Source organism: Sus scrofa, chromosome 8 (assembly GCF_054392235.1).
Source record: "Sus scrofa isolate SSC_HxYL_T2T_F1_AM1 chromosome 8, Sscrofa_HxYL_maternal_Yorkshire_Landrace_v2.0, whole genome shotgun sequence".
NCBI lineage: Eukaryota > Metazoa > Chordata > Mammalia > Artiodactyla > Suidae > Sus > Sus scrofa.
Genome location: NC_139390.1, coordinates 48,405,942 through 48,423,402, shown reverse-complemented (window position 1 = coordinate 48,423,402; position 17,461 = coordinate 48,405,942). Strand labels below are relative to the sequence as shown.

Genomic DNA, 17,461 nt, shown 5'->3' with positions numbered 1-17,461 from the left:
TGTTGCCAAAAGCTGCAACATAGGTCACAGATGTGGCTTGGATCTAGTGTTGCTGTGGCTGTGGGTAGGCCTCAGCTGCAGCTCAGATTTGACCCTTGGCCCAGGAACTTCCATATGCTGCAGGTACAGCATCCATAAAGAGAAAAAAGAAAATCACTGACACAGACAGTGAACTTATTTCAGCAAGAATCCCTGGAAACGAGACCTCTAGTCTGATGAAATCTAACAAATCATATGCAGCACCAGGAAAATGTTGGAGATAAATTCAAAGGTTTATTGCACCAAATGCCACAGAAAAATGGATCAAAATAATATGTGAACGAGTTTTAAGAAAAAATGTCCACACACTGACATGGAAATCTATTTAAGTGATCAAAAATAGAATGTCTTACCAATTGCATTAATGGAGTTTTAATAATAATGAATCAGTCCCAGAATTTTCTCCTATTTTAAACACCACTTAAATTTAAGCATATGTAATCTTGCTTCCAAGATATACGGTTCACCAAATGCTGACATTTAAAAATGAACATTCAGAAGGGGCTGCTTGATTTAAGTAAATATTATATTAAAAGGTCCCTTCCCCAAAGCACAATAGAAAACAAAGGGTTCACATTTACCAAGAAGCTAAAGACTTTTTGGATTTAATGGTATGCATGAACAAAATACCTTCAAAAGTTCATATTAGTGGAAAAATCCATAAATTTAAAAGAACTGTGAGGTTACTGTATATTCTTTATCTTTATGTACAACCAACTTAGTTACAGACTGAATTTTATAAAATCTCAGGACCTAATCAGAAGGGCCTAAACAACAGTTTAATATCATTCAGCAGGCGGGGATTCTCCTCCCTCCAAAACAAAGTTAATTTTGAAAAATATGGTTAAGTTTTAAAAAGTTGCGACGCATAAACAGCAGTTCCATGGGATGTGAAAAGTTGAAAGTTGCGTTCATTAAAAAACAGCACACTTGAGGAAAATGGATTGAAGCCTGTACAAAAAGCTATTTAACACTGATAAAAAATAAAATACTTTGGAATTATGCACAAGTATGGAAGCTGCATTTTACATTTTCATTACGCCTCAACATACACAACTCTCTTTACATTCATATCACTTGGCGATCTATGCAAAATCCAACGCACGTTCTGGAAGGAGGCCTATCAGAGTAACTCAGACACACACCTGCCCGGTCGTGCCTCCTTCCAGCTTGCTCAGAAAAGCAAGGTGCTACACAAGGTACACTCAACAGGTAAGACTTCAAAGCTGAAGAAACCCTAAAGATGGAATCCTGTCGACTGAGGTAGTTTTCTCTGTTTTCACTTTTTTTTTTTTTTTTTCATGTTTATTTTTTCCTTGAGGTGGGCCTGGGCTGAGGGGCGGGTCCCTTTTTGCCTCTTGGGCTGAGACCAAACGAAGCCACCGCCTGGGTGGGGTCCGGTGTGCGAGGGTACATCCCGAAGCGACCCGTGAGATCCTTTGCGTTCCCGCTTTGGGGAAGATGCTGAGTTTAGCGGAAGGAACACAGGAGTGTTCTTCAGAGGAGGGTTATAGAAGAGCAGTGACATTCCTGGTCTGTGGTGCAGGCAGCAGCCAGGAGGACTGGGGCTGCCCGGGGTCCTGAGGTCACAGAGGCGGCCTCCCCAGGTGGCCCCCTTCCAGGGGAGCCTGGGACAGCAGGTGAAGAGGCAGAGCCAGTCTCCTCCCACTTTGAGGCCCAGTCTTTCAGGTACAGAGTTCAGGATCGGCCACTTAAAGCTCGACGTCCCCCGGTTTGGGTCTAATTTTCAACAGGCCACTATGTGCCCACAAGAAAAGAACTGATTTTATATCTCATTTTCTACAAACTCTGGAAGGTGGCGGATGAAGGAAAGTGCCCAGAATGTGTAAACAAGGACAAGGAACCAGAGATGGGGGAATGCTTGAAACTGGTGCAAGAGGGGATGCTGTGACGTCACTTGTCACAACAGGGTCACATGTAATGGAACATGACTGAGGGAGGAGCGCAGCCGCAGGTGAGGTCTGCTCCCCGTGAACAGGACAACAGCAATGGTGTCACGGAACCGGGGACTCCAAACACCAATCTTAGGTGTTGGGCAAGAGCAAACAGAAAGACACAGACAAACGGACAATGTTAATTTTGTTAAAAGACAGAAAAGTACAAATTAAAGACCTTAAAAGAAGAGCCTCAATGCACCCATCTCCATTTCACATGGTAAATAACAGGGGGAGGCAGCAGTTCTATTCCTAAGAATCTTTCTTAACAAATAACACAGCCAGAGTTCCTGCTGTGGTGCTGTGGGTTAAGGATCTCGCTTTGCCACAACTATGGTGTAGGTTGCAGCCATGGCTCGGATTCGACCACCTGGCCTAGGAACTTCTATATGCCGCAGGTGGGGCCATAAAAAAAAAAAAAAAAAAAAAAAAGGAATAACACACCTTTTCTTCTCCATGGGTTCTGCTGCTCTGCACTTTCAAACAAATAACTAACTTGCACTTGTAAAAGAATTACAGACATAGCCTTATGTAACCTGATGTTTGGGATGAGGATTTTCTCAACTAGAAAATCTGAAGTCATTCTAAATCTTGAAAGGGAAGTCGTTTCATATTCTTAGGTGCAAAGACTACATGGAAAGGGCCAGAATCAATTCATAAAGGAGTGGAGGAAATCAGCGCCTGGTTATATAGTGAACTATCAAGACCTGCAGGATGCTGTTTTCTGTACGAGGTCAGCTCCTGCCTTTTAATGATCCGTTTATCAAAAAGTCTTTTCCTTTACCCTGGATGTCAATATATTGTCTGCTTCACGGTTGGTCAATAAACTCAAGTTTCTTTTATGTCAAAATAAAATCAAGTTCTTGCTTGCTTGTTTTTGTTTTTTTAAAGAAAGCAAATGATGCTAAAAAACAAACAATTCTTCATTTTGGCAGGTTTTATACTATGGGTCAATTTCTGGAAAGGTGATTTGAAAAGAACATTGGGATTGGAAGGGACAGAAATGATAATGTAAAAATTTAGGTCATCTATGAATTGTTTATGAACGTTCAAACTAATTACTTTCATGACTTGTCCTGAATGGTGGCAGGTTCTCTTCCCCACCTGGATAGCTGTGCCTTTTAAAGTCTAAACAGTCATTTGTATTAAATATTATAGGAAGGGGGTAACCTCAGCTGGAAGAATTTAGCAACAGAAACTCTCTTGAGCTTATACAAATAACTTTGGTAAATGGCCTCTCATGAAAAGGCTGCTGAAAGCCCTGAAGCATCGGGACCAGCCACGTGGGGTCAGATGGTGTCCGTGGCTGCCACAGACCTCACCTTGATGGGATCCAAATGCTACATTGATTCTTGGGTTTATTGCACCAACAATCCACCCTTAGCCTACTGGGGCCTGCAGTCAAACAAGGTAAACTCAGAGAAGACTGGCCTCCCAGCCAGGCCACCTATGTTTTACATTAGACGGTGACACCAAAGCCACCGGAGCTGAAGATGGTACCTGCACTGTCTTCACTCCACCCCTGTACCTGGTGTCCAGGGTCCCTGCCCTGGCCAGTTCCTCAGGATAGCGGGATAGCTTTCTCCAGTTTGGAGAGCTCATGCTTAACTGTGAAACAATTCCTATTGGAATGGTATGTGCGTAGTTCAGCCCTGCTCTGAGGCCGCTTACCACCGCTGTGTCCAAACATAGGCTATCTGGACCCCCAGCTGGGCATCCACGCAGGGTTCTGCTTCCTCTGCAAGAAGCTGGAAGGCTGCCCCCTGCTGACTCCAGGGTGACAGAGGCCTGATGTGCTCAGGACAGTAAACCACAGTCTTCCAACAGGCACCCCTGGACAGCGACACAACAGACACGGCCCAGAACTGGAATGATCCTTCCGCTGCTCTGCTCTGCTCACACTGCATCGTCCCAGGGGGTCTGCCCTCTCCCTCCTTCAGCTGAGCATCAGGTTTTACTTCCTCCGAGGAAGAGCTGTCCTGAGTGTTAGCTTATAACAGTATTTGGGCCACGTAAGGAGAGTGAGTGCTGGCGACGGCCGTCAGCAGAGGCAGGTCGTTGGACTCGATCCTGAACATGGGGAAAGGAGAGAAAGTTATTTTCAAGCAGCAGATTTACAGGAAGGTACCGCTGCCAGATTCCAAGCCCGCCTGGTGCGCACTCACAGCTGATGGAAGCACTGCACCGCTGTGTGCAGGGATGGCTCCAGGACCCCTTCCTGCATCCTGCCATCTTTTGCACACCTCCTCGTCCCGTACCCCTCGCCGCCCCTGCGCCCCCAACCCTGCCAGCATTCCTGACTCTGCACTGGGCTCAGTTATTCCCCTGGAACCTGGGACAGTGGCAATGTTTTCCAGACCCTTGGGGGTTTCATCAACCACGCACACAAGCAAGCACCTCACTGAGCATGTGTGCCCAACATGACACTTTCAAGCAGGTGATGCTTGCAGGTGCGAATGGTTCAGTGGATGTGCCTTGGGCTGCCCCTTAATACAGGGGATACAGATGGGCCCACGCATCGTGCTGCCAAGAGTCCTGAAAGGTCAGGACATTTGGTCCATGAAGTACATCCTAATGCTTTCCCTTGAACTCCAGAAACTAGAAATTAAAAATAAAACTGAAAAAGGCAGCTGGCATGACCTCCTGGAGTTTTCCATGCTTTCTCCGGCAATGCTCCCTACAGATCACATTTCAGAGCAGGCTGGAAATTTCCAGCACCAGCAGTGCTGCTGGCCTGACTAAGGGTAATGGGGCTAAGGAGAGTCTGGACAGGACCCCCCACTAACAAGGCGTGGAAGGTGAGGAGGGGTGGCTGGAAGTAAAGCCACCTACAGGATCCCTCTGCTGGTGCTGCTGGGCAGCCTGCAGCCAGGGGCCGGGCAAGTGTCCTAGAAATGGAAGCCGCACATAGGCCTTGGGAACCCACAAGCCAGGACTGTAGTGTGAAGCTGCTGAAGAGATCAAAACAGAAACTGAGGTAAAACTACCACCAGGCCATACTCGGCAAGTAAATGCCTCAAAAGGGGAGAGTGGTTTCAAAATGAAGCATGTAAAAAAACAAAACCAAACAAAATAAAACAAAAAACCCCACAACTGTATGACAGGAAACTATTAAGAAGCAACAATACCATTAAGTCATATCCTGGCCATGAAAAGTGAAAAGTTTGACATGAATGCAAAGGCCTGAGTCTTGAAATAATACTCTGATTGGCAGTCTTAATAGAGAATTTCGGGATTGTTTTATACACAGTATTTTCTTGCCACCAACTGGGGCACCATTGTCACAGGGAAGGAAGGGGAACAATGCCCCATGACACAATGTCTTATTGTTACCCCTCAGAGGAAAAGTTACACAGAGGGTGAAACACAAGTCAGAATTTCTTCTCCCAGAAAGGTTAGGGCAGAGACCCACCTTCTGGGAGACATGGTCACTGTGAAACACACGCCCCCTCTTCTGATGGGCTTGGATGGGAGGGAGGAGGGCAATTACCCCAAGACATGCAGGTGGGCCCCCACACCTGAGGGATGGGCCTTGCCTGCCTCCTCCAGAAAAAGCAGAGAAAACACATCTTCAGCTGCCTGTCTACATACAGCTCATGACTTCCACATCTTGCTGGGTGACTAGAACCAGGCAGATGGAGGAGGATGCTATCTTTCATTTTAGAGGATAAAATAATCAGGGGAAGACTGACCCAAGACCACTCGCTGAAAGGGCTGTTTATTTCTGGATGTGAAACTCTGGTGTCAGATCCCAGAAATGCGCTATTCACTGGGGAGCTGCAGGCTCTGGGGCCTGTTGGCTTAGGGTCCGTGAACACAGTACTAGGGACAGCCCTGTCACAGGGAGAAATGGAGGCGCTTCAAAGAACTCACCCCAACACGACACTTAATTCCTTCACATGGACACGTGTGTGTCCACGGAGATATTCAGACAGCATCTTACTCTTAAGGTACATCTCCTGCAGTCTGTCTTCAAGATGCATGATGCACTGCAAAGCCAACCACATTCACAGTGAGGGCCAGTGTTTTAAGAGCTGGAACTCCCTTAATCCATTGCTAAGTACACAACTATAATCTCATTTCTTTAAAATATACTTTAAAAATACACAAGGTGGAGTTCCCATTGTGGCTCAGCAGAAACGAATCCAACTAGTATCCATGAGGATTTGGGTTTGATCCTGGCTTCACTTAGTGGGTAAGGATCCAGCGTTGCTGTGAGCTGTGGTGCAGGTAGCAGATGAGGCTCGGATCCTGCGTTATTGTGGCTATGGTATAGGTCAGCAGCTGCAGCTCTGATTTGACCCCTAGCCTTCCATATGCCATGGGAGTAACTCTAAAAAAAGACAAAAAAACCCAGAAAACAAAAACAACCACAAGGCATCTCAAACTCACTCTACCACTAGTAGGGATAAGAATAGGTTTTTGTGAACTTCCCTAAAGGCTCAGCAGGTTAAAGATATGGCGTTGTCACTGCTGTGGCTCGTGTCACTGTGGTGCAGATTTGATCCCTGGCCCAGGAACCTCCACATGCCATGGGCGTGACAAAAAAAAAAAAAATAGGCTTCTGTAAAACAATACAGTTTAATTTTTCCAAAGACTGTTAAGATCTTCATATACATACCTTCTAGTCTTTTTTAAAAGGCATTTTTTATATAGTCAAAATCATTCCATAAGGACAATTATTTCCTGCTTTCAGAAAACTTTCTAATAATACCTTCCTCATGTTATTAAAAATTCTTTTTTTTGCTTTTTTTTTTTTTAGGGCCACACTTGAGGCATATGGAGGTTCCCAGGCTAGGGGTCAAATCAGAGCTGTACCACAGCCACAGCAACTTGGGATCTTAGATGTGTCTGACGAACACCACAGCTCACGGCAATGCTGGATCGCTGGCCCACTGAGCAAGGCCAGGGATCAAACCTGCAACCCCCTGGATACTAGTCGGATTTGTTTCTGCTGCACCACAATGGGAACTCCGTAAAAATTCTTTATCAATGTAATTTTATGACTATATAATTTTTAAGAATGTACCTTTACTTAACCATATAACTATCTGCATTTCTGTTATGACACAATTTTGCAAAGAGCATCTTTGTTGCCATTTTCCTGTATCTCAGGGTATTTTGGTGCAGTGCATTCCCAGAAGAATGGCTGGGACAATTTTATTCTGAACTCTTTTTTTCTTTCTCAAGAGTGTATTTTAACTAGGTCTCTAGTAACAGTAAAGAAAGGGCAATTATTTTCAGGACATCACTACCCTTGGAGTTGTGTCCAACTTCATTTCTGAGAGAACAGCCACCATCTGTGTCTTGCACCAGAGGCAAATGCTGTTGATTTGGCAGGCAGAACTATCCAGCCACCTTCAGGAAGTCACCTGATGGCTCTGCCAAGGGTAATTCCATCAGACATGATTTTCATAGCCCATTATGCCTATTTTTCAGGTAAAGATTAGCTGATGCATTTGAAAATGTTGATGGTGACCATCTGGGCTGAGTGGTGATATGGAAAAAAGCACCCCTTAGAGATGCAGTCTTTTCCATTTTTCATGGACTTAAAATCTTAAATGCACCATGTTGGGGGGAGTGAAACACAACTTGTGAATGTGTTAAGAGTAATAATCAAAGCCCAGAGGATTTCAGCAATTCTGATGAAGATGTTCCCCCAAGTAAACAGAGTTAAGTGGTGAAAGATCTCTTGTTAAGCTTCAGTTCCTTATGAAGGAAATACAAAGTTTTAGTAAGAGTGTCATAAAATATTAACAAGAACATTCACATTACATTGAACCCTTTACATTTTAAAATAGTTAATTTACAGTGCTTTCATCATCCCCAGGACTATGTGTGTTGCAAAGTGGAAATAAAAGCAACACTGGTTTGGAGATCCCGTCGTGGCTCAGTGGTTAACGAATCCGACTAGGAACCATGAGGTTGCGGGTTCGATCCCTGGCCTCGCTCAGTGGGTTAAGGATCCAGCATTGCCATGAGCCGTGGTGTAGGTCACAGACGAGGCTTGGATCTGGCATTGCTGTGGCTCTGGCGTAGGCCAGTGGCTGCAGCTCTGATTAGACCCCTAGCCTGGGAACCTCCATATGCTGCAGGAGCGGCCCTAGAAAAGGCAAAAAGACAAAAACAAACAAACAACAACAAAAAAAACCCCAAAGCAACACTGGTTTACATGGACTGTACAGGAAACTTGAAGTCAAAGCATTTATACACATTTTTTTAAAAGTCTGATTACAAAATTGAACTGTCTTTGGATTCCCTCTCTCCCCTTTCTGAGATGAATTTCTTCACTTTTAACTTCTGAATTTTAAATAGCTACTTTCTCTTTTGGTACTGAGGTACTAACAGACGTTTAATCCTGTGTTTCACTGGAGTGATTTTTAAGGAGAATTTTAAATGGCAGATGAAGTTTTCTTTGATCTTGATTTTTTTCAGGTTATCTAAGTCATTCATATTACTAAGTGGTTAAACATAACTTATGTCCAAATGAAGTACAAAGAATTAACTCTGGCAATTTCTTGCTGGGATAACTAAGGTATCAAATGTAACGAGAGGAGTGTCCGTGAGGATACAGGTTTGATCCCTGGACTCGGCGGGTTAAGGATCTGGCATTGATGCAAGCTGTGGTGTAGGTCACAGATGCGGCTTGGATCCAGTGTTGCTGTGGTTGTAGCGTAGGCCAGCAGCTGCAGCTTCAATCTGACCCCAAGTCTGGGAATTTCCATATGCCACAGGTATGGCTTTAAAAAAAACAAAAAACACAACAAAATGTTACAAGAAATATGTATTACAGAATAAAAGATAAAAGTCTAGTAAATACTTATAACAGGTAAAAAGCTATAAAATCAAATATATCTTTCTTCCCTTACAGAAAAGGAGATTCCCACCTCTAAACCAGCATGATGCCAGGTGCTACTAGAAAGAAAAACTGTCTATAAATGTAGAACAGAAATAAAGCCCTAATAATCCACAGGTGCCTCTTGTGTTACCCCCGGGACAGGGGTCCTGTGGTTTAAGGCCGAATAAAGGTTTCAGTGAAAAGGTGGTATCTATCTTTACAGCCATGAATACCGTTTCACCAAACTAATTATTATTATTATACTAATAGGAGCTTTTCTTGAGTGTTTATAACATCCAACACGGCTCTAAGCACTTGACCTGAATTATCTCACTTGATTTTCATAATCTCAGGAGGTAGCTCCTGTGGTTTCCCAGCTTTGACCCTGGCAAGGCACTTGGCCAGGAAGTAGCGGGGCCTGGACCTGAATTCAGGCTGTAGGACTTGGAAGCCCATGCCCTGGCCAAGGCCCTCCTGGCTGCCAGGGTGCCTCATCTTGGCCAGAGTTCGGACGGCAGCACCTCAGAGGATTCCCCCATGTTGAACAGGTGCCACCTTAACCTTACAGACAACAAAGGTGACGTCCCCAGAGGCTCAGACTGTCCACCATCACCCAGCAAATCAATCACAAAGCCTGGACATGACCCCAGAGACGTCCAGAAGTGCCCCGGGATGCCACGGGCCACCTCGGGTGATAGCAGGACAATGTTTGGAAGCTCCCTCTTTGAGGAAAAAGTAGTCTTGACCTTCTGAGTAATGTGGTGCAATTGCAGATTCGGTCCCAAGGATTCACTTCTCTGCCAGCAATGGGTGAGGTAATTCACATGCACCTCCCCGCTTGGTGGTTAACAGCTCTGTATTTTCTGTGAGGCCGGAAGGGAGATGTGAGCTGTCTGGGTTGGGGCTGAGGGCAGAGTGGAGAGGAAGGGCTGGAGGCGGCTGCTCACCCAGCTGCATCTCCACTGGCCAGGGAGCTCCTCCCGCATGAACTGACCCTCAGCACCGCTTCTGCTTTAGAACTCTCCCTCTCTCTCTAAATATACTTCCTCCATCTTTCTTCACACACACACTATCCTGGGAACCCGGAGAGAGCGGCTGTCTGTATTTAATGTAAGGTTATCGAAGTAATTTTAAAATTTAAACTTCAAGGAGTTCCCGTCATGGCTCAGCAGTAACAAACCCAACTGGTATACAGGTTCGATCCCTGGCCTCACTCAGTGGATTAAGGATCCAGCATTGCTGTGAGCTGCAGTGTAGGTCACAGATGAGGCTCGGATTTGGCATTGCTGTGGCTGTGGTAGAGAGTGGCAGCTATAGCTCTGATCCAACCCCTAGCCTGGGAACCTCCATATGCTGTGGGTGAGGCCCTAAAAAGACAAAAAGAAAAAAAAAAATCCCATTCAAACAACTGACACCAACCCCCATGGATTATGGAGCTTCAACATTTACACAATCTTCTATTTTATCCAGAACAACCCTATGAGGGTGGTCCCTGAATAGACAGAACTCCAGTCCCTTTGGAAACTGGCTTGCTTGGTATCGATCTGATAAATAGAAAACCCAGGAGTTTTCCCAAAGGAGGATTTTAAATTTCCCTTCATGCTTGACCCCTGTAACTCACCTACTTCTCCCTATAACCTGTTCACTCCATGCTCTTTGCCTCACAGAAGGGCAGCTGTTGCTGAATGTAGCCCGTGCTGGCTCTGTGTCACCTGTTCCGGTTTTACTTGGGCTATCAATCAGTTACACTAAAAATAATACGACTGAAAGTGTTTTTAGCTCTATTTCTTTGATGACAGGAGAAGACGGACTTACAAAATCGGCGGGGAGGTGAAGTTTGTGCAGCTGCAGGATGGACTGGAGTAGATTGGACACCTGACTCGAGACCAGGACGTCCTGGCCAAGTTTCGTGCTGTCTACTGCCTTCCTCTGACTTGTGGCCACCTGGACACTCCACTTATCCGTGTCTGCGATGATGCAGACTGCCTCGGCGATAGGTTCATCGAGCACGGGGTGCTGCAAGGGAAGCATAGGGTCAGCTCCTCACCACGCTTCTCAGCACACTTCTGGTGATGCTCAGAGCAACCAGAAATCTCTGGGCAGCATCAGACCGAGGGTGGACAGGGCGACCTGGGGGCTACAGGAACCCAGAGGTGCCCAGTGGGCTCAGCCAGGAGTGTCACAACATTGCTATTTATTTTTAAATTTTTTTCTAATGATGTTTTTATTTTTGATATAAAATAAGTCTTTCAGATAAACCAAGAAAAAAATGTCTACATAATCCCATTCAGTAAACAAACAAATAAGAAACAAATTTAAAAGAAACTGAGATCCAGACTAGCTTCAAGTATCTGATATGGTAACAAAAGTGTGGATGATGTAAAGCTATTTAAAAATTAACTCAGAGGAGTTCCAGGGTGGCTCAGTGGGTTAAGGATCTGGCAATGTCACTGCTGTAGCTGTGGTTACTGCTGGGGTGCAAGTTTGATTCCTGACCTGGGAACTTCCATATGCTATGGCACAGCCAAAAAAAAAAAAAAAAAATTAACTGGATAAAATTGCAATCATGATTGTCTTCTTCCATCCAGGAGGCACACTATACATGTCAAATGTTCAGGGGTAAGTAAAAAGACACACCATTTCTCTCCATCCCAGGACATTAAAGCCCAAGTCCTTCTGGAAGACTGCACTTGACTTTTTTTTGGAGGGGGGGGGGCCCTGCACCTGGGACATGAGGAAATTTCTGCGCCAGGAGTCAAATCAGAGCTTCAACCTACACCACAGCAACACTGGATCTGAGCTGCATCTATGACCTACACTGCAGCTCACTGCAACATGGGATCCTTATCTCACTGAGGGAGGCCAGGGATACAACCTGCCTCCTCATGGGCACTATGTCGGGTCCTTAACTTGCTGAGCCACAAGGGGAACTCCTGCAGTTGCCTTTTAAGTGGAGACTCAGAAGAGGGTGAAGGATTCTACTGTCATCATCCCAAGAAGGAGGTCTGGTGGGGAAAAGGAATGTCCCCTGAAAGATACGGTGCTTCAACCACTAAGCAATGTTGGTTCAGTAACTGTGCGCTACCTGCATCAGCAACTCTGACAACTGACTGAAACCAGACAGGGCCAGGAAGCGACTGATCGAGCCGAGGCCAAAGGGTACGAGTGTGGCCACTGACAAACATGCTTGAACACAAGCTCCTTGGTAACTGGGCAGTGGTGGACAAAGCATGTTAACCAGTAAACAGTGCCCCAGGGCAATAGGGTGAAAGCTGACACAGTCAAGGCAAGGGCCTAAAGCAACCAAATTCCTTGAAACTGATCCAAGTACAAGCACTTCCCCACCAACTCCTTTGACACAGGCTTGGTGCCCCATGTGTGCAAAAATCGACAGCACAAAAGCCTTCCTGGCCCCAAGCTGAGAGAAGCAGGCGTGGGCAGGTATACAGACAGACGCCCCTCATGGCCAGCATGCACGGGCACAGCTTCCTGACCTCAGTCACCAAAGGAAAACATGCCTGGCTTCCACGGGTCATTCTGTCCCTGTCGCTGCCCTGGTGCCTTTTGCCACTTTGGCTGCCAGGCCTAACTTCCTCCTGTTAACTTCCTCCTCATTTCCCCTTGGACAATGAACTTTCCTGGCTAAATCCTGCAAGGCCCACCCTCCCTGAGTCTTGGGAGGTACCAGGGCCAGTCAGATGCTTCCTCCCTAAAGCAGGGAGCCAAGGACACTCAGGGCCACTGTGTTCCTACCCAGAGAGCAACTCGGAGGTACCTTGTTTCCCACCTACCCCAAGCCTAGTTCTTCAGCCTTCTTACCATTTTTAAGAATCCCTACTTTCCCTCCATTTAAATGAACACAATTTGGGAGTTCCCATTGTGGTGCAGCAGAAACAAATCTGACTAGCATCCATGAGGATGGAGGTTTGATCCCTGGCCTCGATCAGTGGATTAAAGATCCACTGTTGCCGTGAGCTGTGGTGTAGGTCACATACTCGGCTCAGATCTGGTGTTGCTGAGGCTGTATTGTAGGCTGGCAACTGCAGCTCAGACTCAACCCCTAGCCTGGAAACTTCCATATACCTCGGGTGCAACCTTAAAAAATATACTTTTTTTTTTTCTATTGAAAAGAATAGCAAACAGCAAATCAGACAAAGCTGACTGGGCCAATACTTAAGCATTTGTTCAAATAATCCTTTTTTTAAAAAATCTTTCTATGGCTGCACTTGCAGCAGATGGAAATTCCTGGGCCAGGAGTTGAATTGGAGCTGCGAACTTCTGGCAACCTAGGATACTTAACCCACTGATTGAGGTAAGGGATCAAACCCAAATCCTCACAGAGACAATGCTGAGTCTATAAGTGGCTGAGCCACAATGGAAACTCCTCAAATAATCTTAAACATGAGAAATAAAATAATATGACAAAGCAGATTCTTGAATTAATGAAGCCCAGTTTTCCAAGGATGGGTCTCACTTTCTTAGACTTGTTAACCAAATAGTATGGATGCTCATACACATAATGACCCCAAATTTCATTGTCCCCAAAAGGTTTTTGGACCCCTCACTCCTACTCTCCTTATGCAGACATATACACACTCTCCAAAATTGAAAGCAAAGACGGGGCTGCAATGACTTCCCTTTACAAGTTCCTGCAAATTCTTGCCCATGTGTCCTGAATTCACAGCAAGATTAAAATGGCTCACCATCAATGTACCTGGTCCTTATGAGCAAAGAAAAGGAAATGTGGACATATAAAAAATCTGTACTTCGGGAGTTCCTGTCATGGCTCAGCAAAAATGAATCAGACTAGTATCCATGAGGACGCAGATTCAATCCCTGGCCTCGCTCAATGGGTTAAGGATCTGGCGTTGTCGTGAGCTGTGGTGTAGGTTGCACTTGCAGCTTGGATCCTGGATTATTGTGGCTGTGGCGTAAGACAGCAGCTACAGCTCCGATTCAACTCCTAGCCTACGAACCTCCATATGCTGAGGGTATGACCTAAAAAGGACCCCCCCCCAAAAAAGATTTGTATTTTGAGCTCAATTTCCTTCAAGGCTTTTTGTGCCTATCAGAAATTCACAGTTTTCTAGGTAGCACAGAATGGATCTATACTAAAGCCTCTCCTCCAAGGGGCTTCCATCCTGAAAGCATTTATGTGATCTAAAGGTCTGTCCACATGTAGATGATGAGTGGAATGTCTGCCAACCCCCTTCAGCTGGATTCCAATCACCTGCCTCTGTCAAGGTGGCATGACCAGGCCAGGTAGATGTTTCTTACCAAAAACGTCCTGTGAGCAGGGGGCCCAGAGGCTAAGAATGCTTGGTGTAAAAATCCAGCTTTTTTTTTTGACTATAGGCAGTAGATAATTTGGGCCTTCATTTCCAATTCAACTCAATTTCCTAAACAGTTTCCCCATCATAGCGGTAGGGAAGCACAGACTATAGATTACATGTCCCACCACACAGAACTCTATTTTTGGAAGGGAGCTGCTGGCATGAGGACAGTGAGGCTCCCTGGGGAGGTGACGGATGGAAGATTATAATAAGATACCAGTTACCCCTGAGGGTTGTGGATCCAGACCCAGGAACAACGGAGAAGGAACTGAGGAATTGGCTCAATTACCTTTTTTTCTTCTTTTTTTTAGGGCCACACCTGTGGCATATGGAAGTTTTGGGCTAGGGGGTTGAATGGGAGCCGTAGCTGCTGGCCTACACCTCAGCCATGGCAACTCCGGATCCGAGCTGCATCTATGATCTACTCCGCAGGTTGCGGCAACACTAGATCCTTAACCCACTGAGTGAGGCCAGGGGGTCGAACCTACATCCTCACAGACACCATGTTGGGCTCTTAGGCTTCTGAACTACAATGGGAAAAAGGAAAAACTAAATGGGTCAGAGAAACATAAAAGGGAAAAAAAAGAGCACAAGCCATTTTTAAGTCACTGGTGGAAACCTGAGTAAAGACTAAAGGGGTTGGGGGAGGTGCTAAGAGTTGGGACAAATGGACAGAGGCCCATTGCCTGAAGGAAAGGCTGAACTTTCTCTCCCTGGATCCTTAGTCCTGAGCAGGACTGGGTCCTCGACTAACTTAGAAATAGGCTAAGCACAGCAGTGACACAGCTGCAAACACCCTGCTACCCTGAACAGGGTGAGGCATCCCTGACTGTTATGTACACAGGCTCCAGGAGCATGAAGGACCACAGAACATTTTCAGAAGTGAACCAAAAAAAAAAAAAAAAAAAAAATACCTTTTCGGGCCACTAAATATCCAGCATAGAATTCCATGAATACATCCATGGGGCACCCCCAAATGCCTCCATCTAACCACACTCTTGAGGAGTTCCCATTGTGACTCCTCAGGTTAAGAACCTGACATAGTATCCATGAGGATGTGGGTTCAATCCCTGGCCTTGCTCATTGGGTTAAGGATCTGGCATTGCTGCAAGCTGTGGCATAGGTCACAGATGTGGCTTAGATCTAGGATTGCTATGGCTGTGGCGCAGGTCACAAATGCAGCTCTGATTCAACCCCTTGACCAGCAACGTCCATGTACCACAGGTGCAGCCATAAAAAGAAAAACAAAGCAAACAAACAAAAAAACTGAAAACACTCTACTGAGTAATTACCCACTTATAGTAAATAATAAACACTTTTTAATGGCAGATGAAAATAGAGGGAAACACAAATAGGCAAGAAAAAGAAATGAATAATGGAGAGAGATTTTAAAAATGTCATCAGTAATTATGTTGGTTACAATTTAAGGGGCACCAGGGGTGATAGGCTGCCCAGCCCTGATCTGGTCTAAACTTCCAGGTCAGAGAATTGAAGCTTAAGTTCTGGTGATCTGGAGATTTCTGACATGTATCTTTCCAAAGGAGACACAACTCCACTAAAGAGAGGGCAGTTTCTGGAGTTCCTGCTGTGACGCAGTGGGTTTAAGAATCCCACTGTAGTGGCTCTGTTTGCTATGGAAGTGTGGGTTTGATCCCTGGCCTGGTGCAGTGGGTTAAAGGATACAGCTTTGCTGCAGCTGCAGCTAGGATTTAATTCCTGGCAGGGGAACTTCCATATGTCTCAGGTGTGGCCATAAAATTTTTAAAACCAGAGAGAGAGAAAAAGAGGGTAGTTTAAACATATTATGATTTGGCTCATTAGTCAATCTCTAAGCTTCTAGAACTTAAAGAACTCCATGATCCAGAAGACCACGGGTGGATTATCACAGGGGCACACCCACACACACCCTCTGTCCTGTCTTCAACTGAAAATTCCTCTAAGAAAAGGCTCTGACACAACACTGTAAGCCAACCATATTTACAAAATAAAATACATTAAAAAAATTTTAAAGGCTCTACTTTTAAGGCATATAGAGAACTAAAATAAGTCAAGGAAACCCTGAACTGCATGATGCTTCTTTTTTTATTATTACTTTTTCTTATTAGCCATATCTGAACTGTTGAAGTAATTAATAGTGAAATCTGTCAGGCAGTCTTTTAAAGCTCATTATTTTATCAAGTTCACGTACACAAAATATTACACATGAGTACACACATGCTTAGCAACAGTAATATACAGGGAGCAGTACTTTGGAGAAATTAAGTACTTCAACAAATGCTATAAAAATAGCATTTTAAAGCTTAACACTGAACAATCAAATTCCTGTAAGAAGCCTGATCTATCTGGGTCTAGCCTTAGGGCTTGGTTCTGATATTTATTCTTTCTCTCCTTCCTTCATTCCCTCCTCCCTTCCTCCCTTTCTTTCTTTTAAATTTTATGGTTAGAGTTCCCGTTGTGGCACAGAAGAAACGAATCCAACTAATATCTATGAGCTTGAGGGTTCGATCCCTGGCCTCGTTCAGTGGGTTAAGTGTCCGGCGTTGCTGTGAGTTAGTATAGGCCGGAAGCTATAGCTCCAATTTGACCCCTAGCCTGGGAATCTCTATATGCTGCAGGTGTGGCCCTAACAAGCAAAACAAAACAAACAAAAAAAGAAAAACTATGTCGTAGTTGGAAGATGACAGAAGAATGTTAGTAGGGGCATCAAGGATTCCAAAGCTGCTTCCCTCCTCTGCCAGCCAACAGGCTGAGCCTTCCCGCCTCCCATCTGCCATTTAATGTCACTGTCTTAAGTGGCTCTTGAATTCACATCTGTTTGTCTACTCAGTGATTTCATAAGTAACTCAAGGAGAGAAATCACATTTTTCTTCCACAGCCTTGGAAATGAACATAACAAAATGCAAGGCATGGGCTGAATATCTAATACACACCAACTTCCTTGAACAACTCTATTTAGATTCCTTTATGTTTAGATTCAATCCAGTTCCTATCAAGTCATCCACACAACTACTAACATAGTCCTCTTCCATGAACTGCATTTAAATAACTAACCTTTCACGTGGTTCCCTATTTCTTCTTTCTTTCTTCTTCTTTTTTTTTTTTTTTAATGGACCCCAAGGCATATGGAAGTTCCTGGGTCAGGGGTTGAATCCCAGCTAAACTGCGACCTTTGCCGCAGCTGTGGAGATGCCAGATCCTTTAACCCACTGAGTTGGGTCAGGGATTGAATGTGTATTTCCACAGTGACTCAAGCCACTGCAGTCAGATCCTTAAGCCACTGTGCCACAGGGAGAACT

The 17,461-nt window shown here is 45.0% G+C and overlaps 1 protein-coding gene across 4 annotated transcripts in view; it reads right to left on the bottom strand.

The window, feature by feature from the left end:
- Positions 1–253: 253 nt before the first annotated feature.
- The window catches only part of FNIP2 (folliculin interacting protein 2), a 135,728-nt gene continuing 118,520 nt past the window's right edge, over positions 254–17,461 (bottom strand). For 2 of the 4 annotated variants that reach the window (XM_021101299.2, XM_021101300.2), the window contains 3 exons: positions 10,648–10,848; positions 5,868–5,983; positions 254–4,064 (listed from right to left, as the gene is read on the bottom strand). In XM_021101299.2, coding sequence (XP_020956958.2) covers positions 3,986–4,064; positions 5,868–5,983; positions 10,648–10,848 — 396 coding nt within the window. In that variant the 3' untranslated portion in view covers positions 254–3,985. The remainder of the gene's footprint in view (positions 4,065–5,867; positions 5,984–10,647; positions 10,849–17,461) is intronic. The other 2 variants (XM_084972177.1, XR_002346652.2) reach the window with 2 other exon arrangements.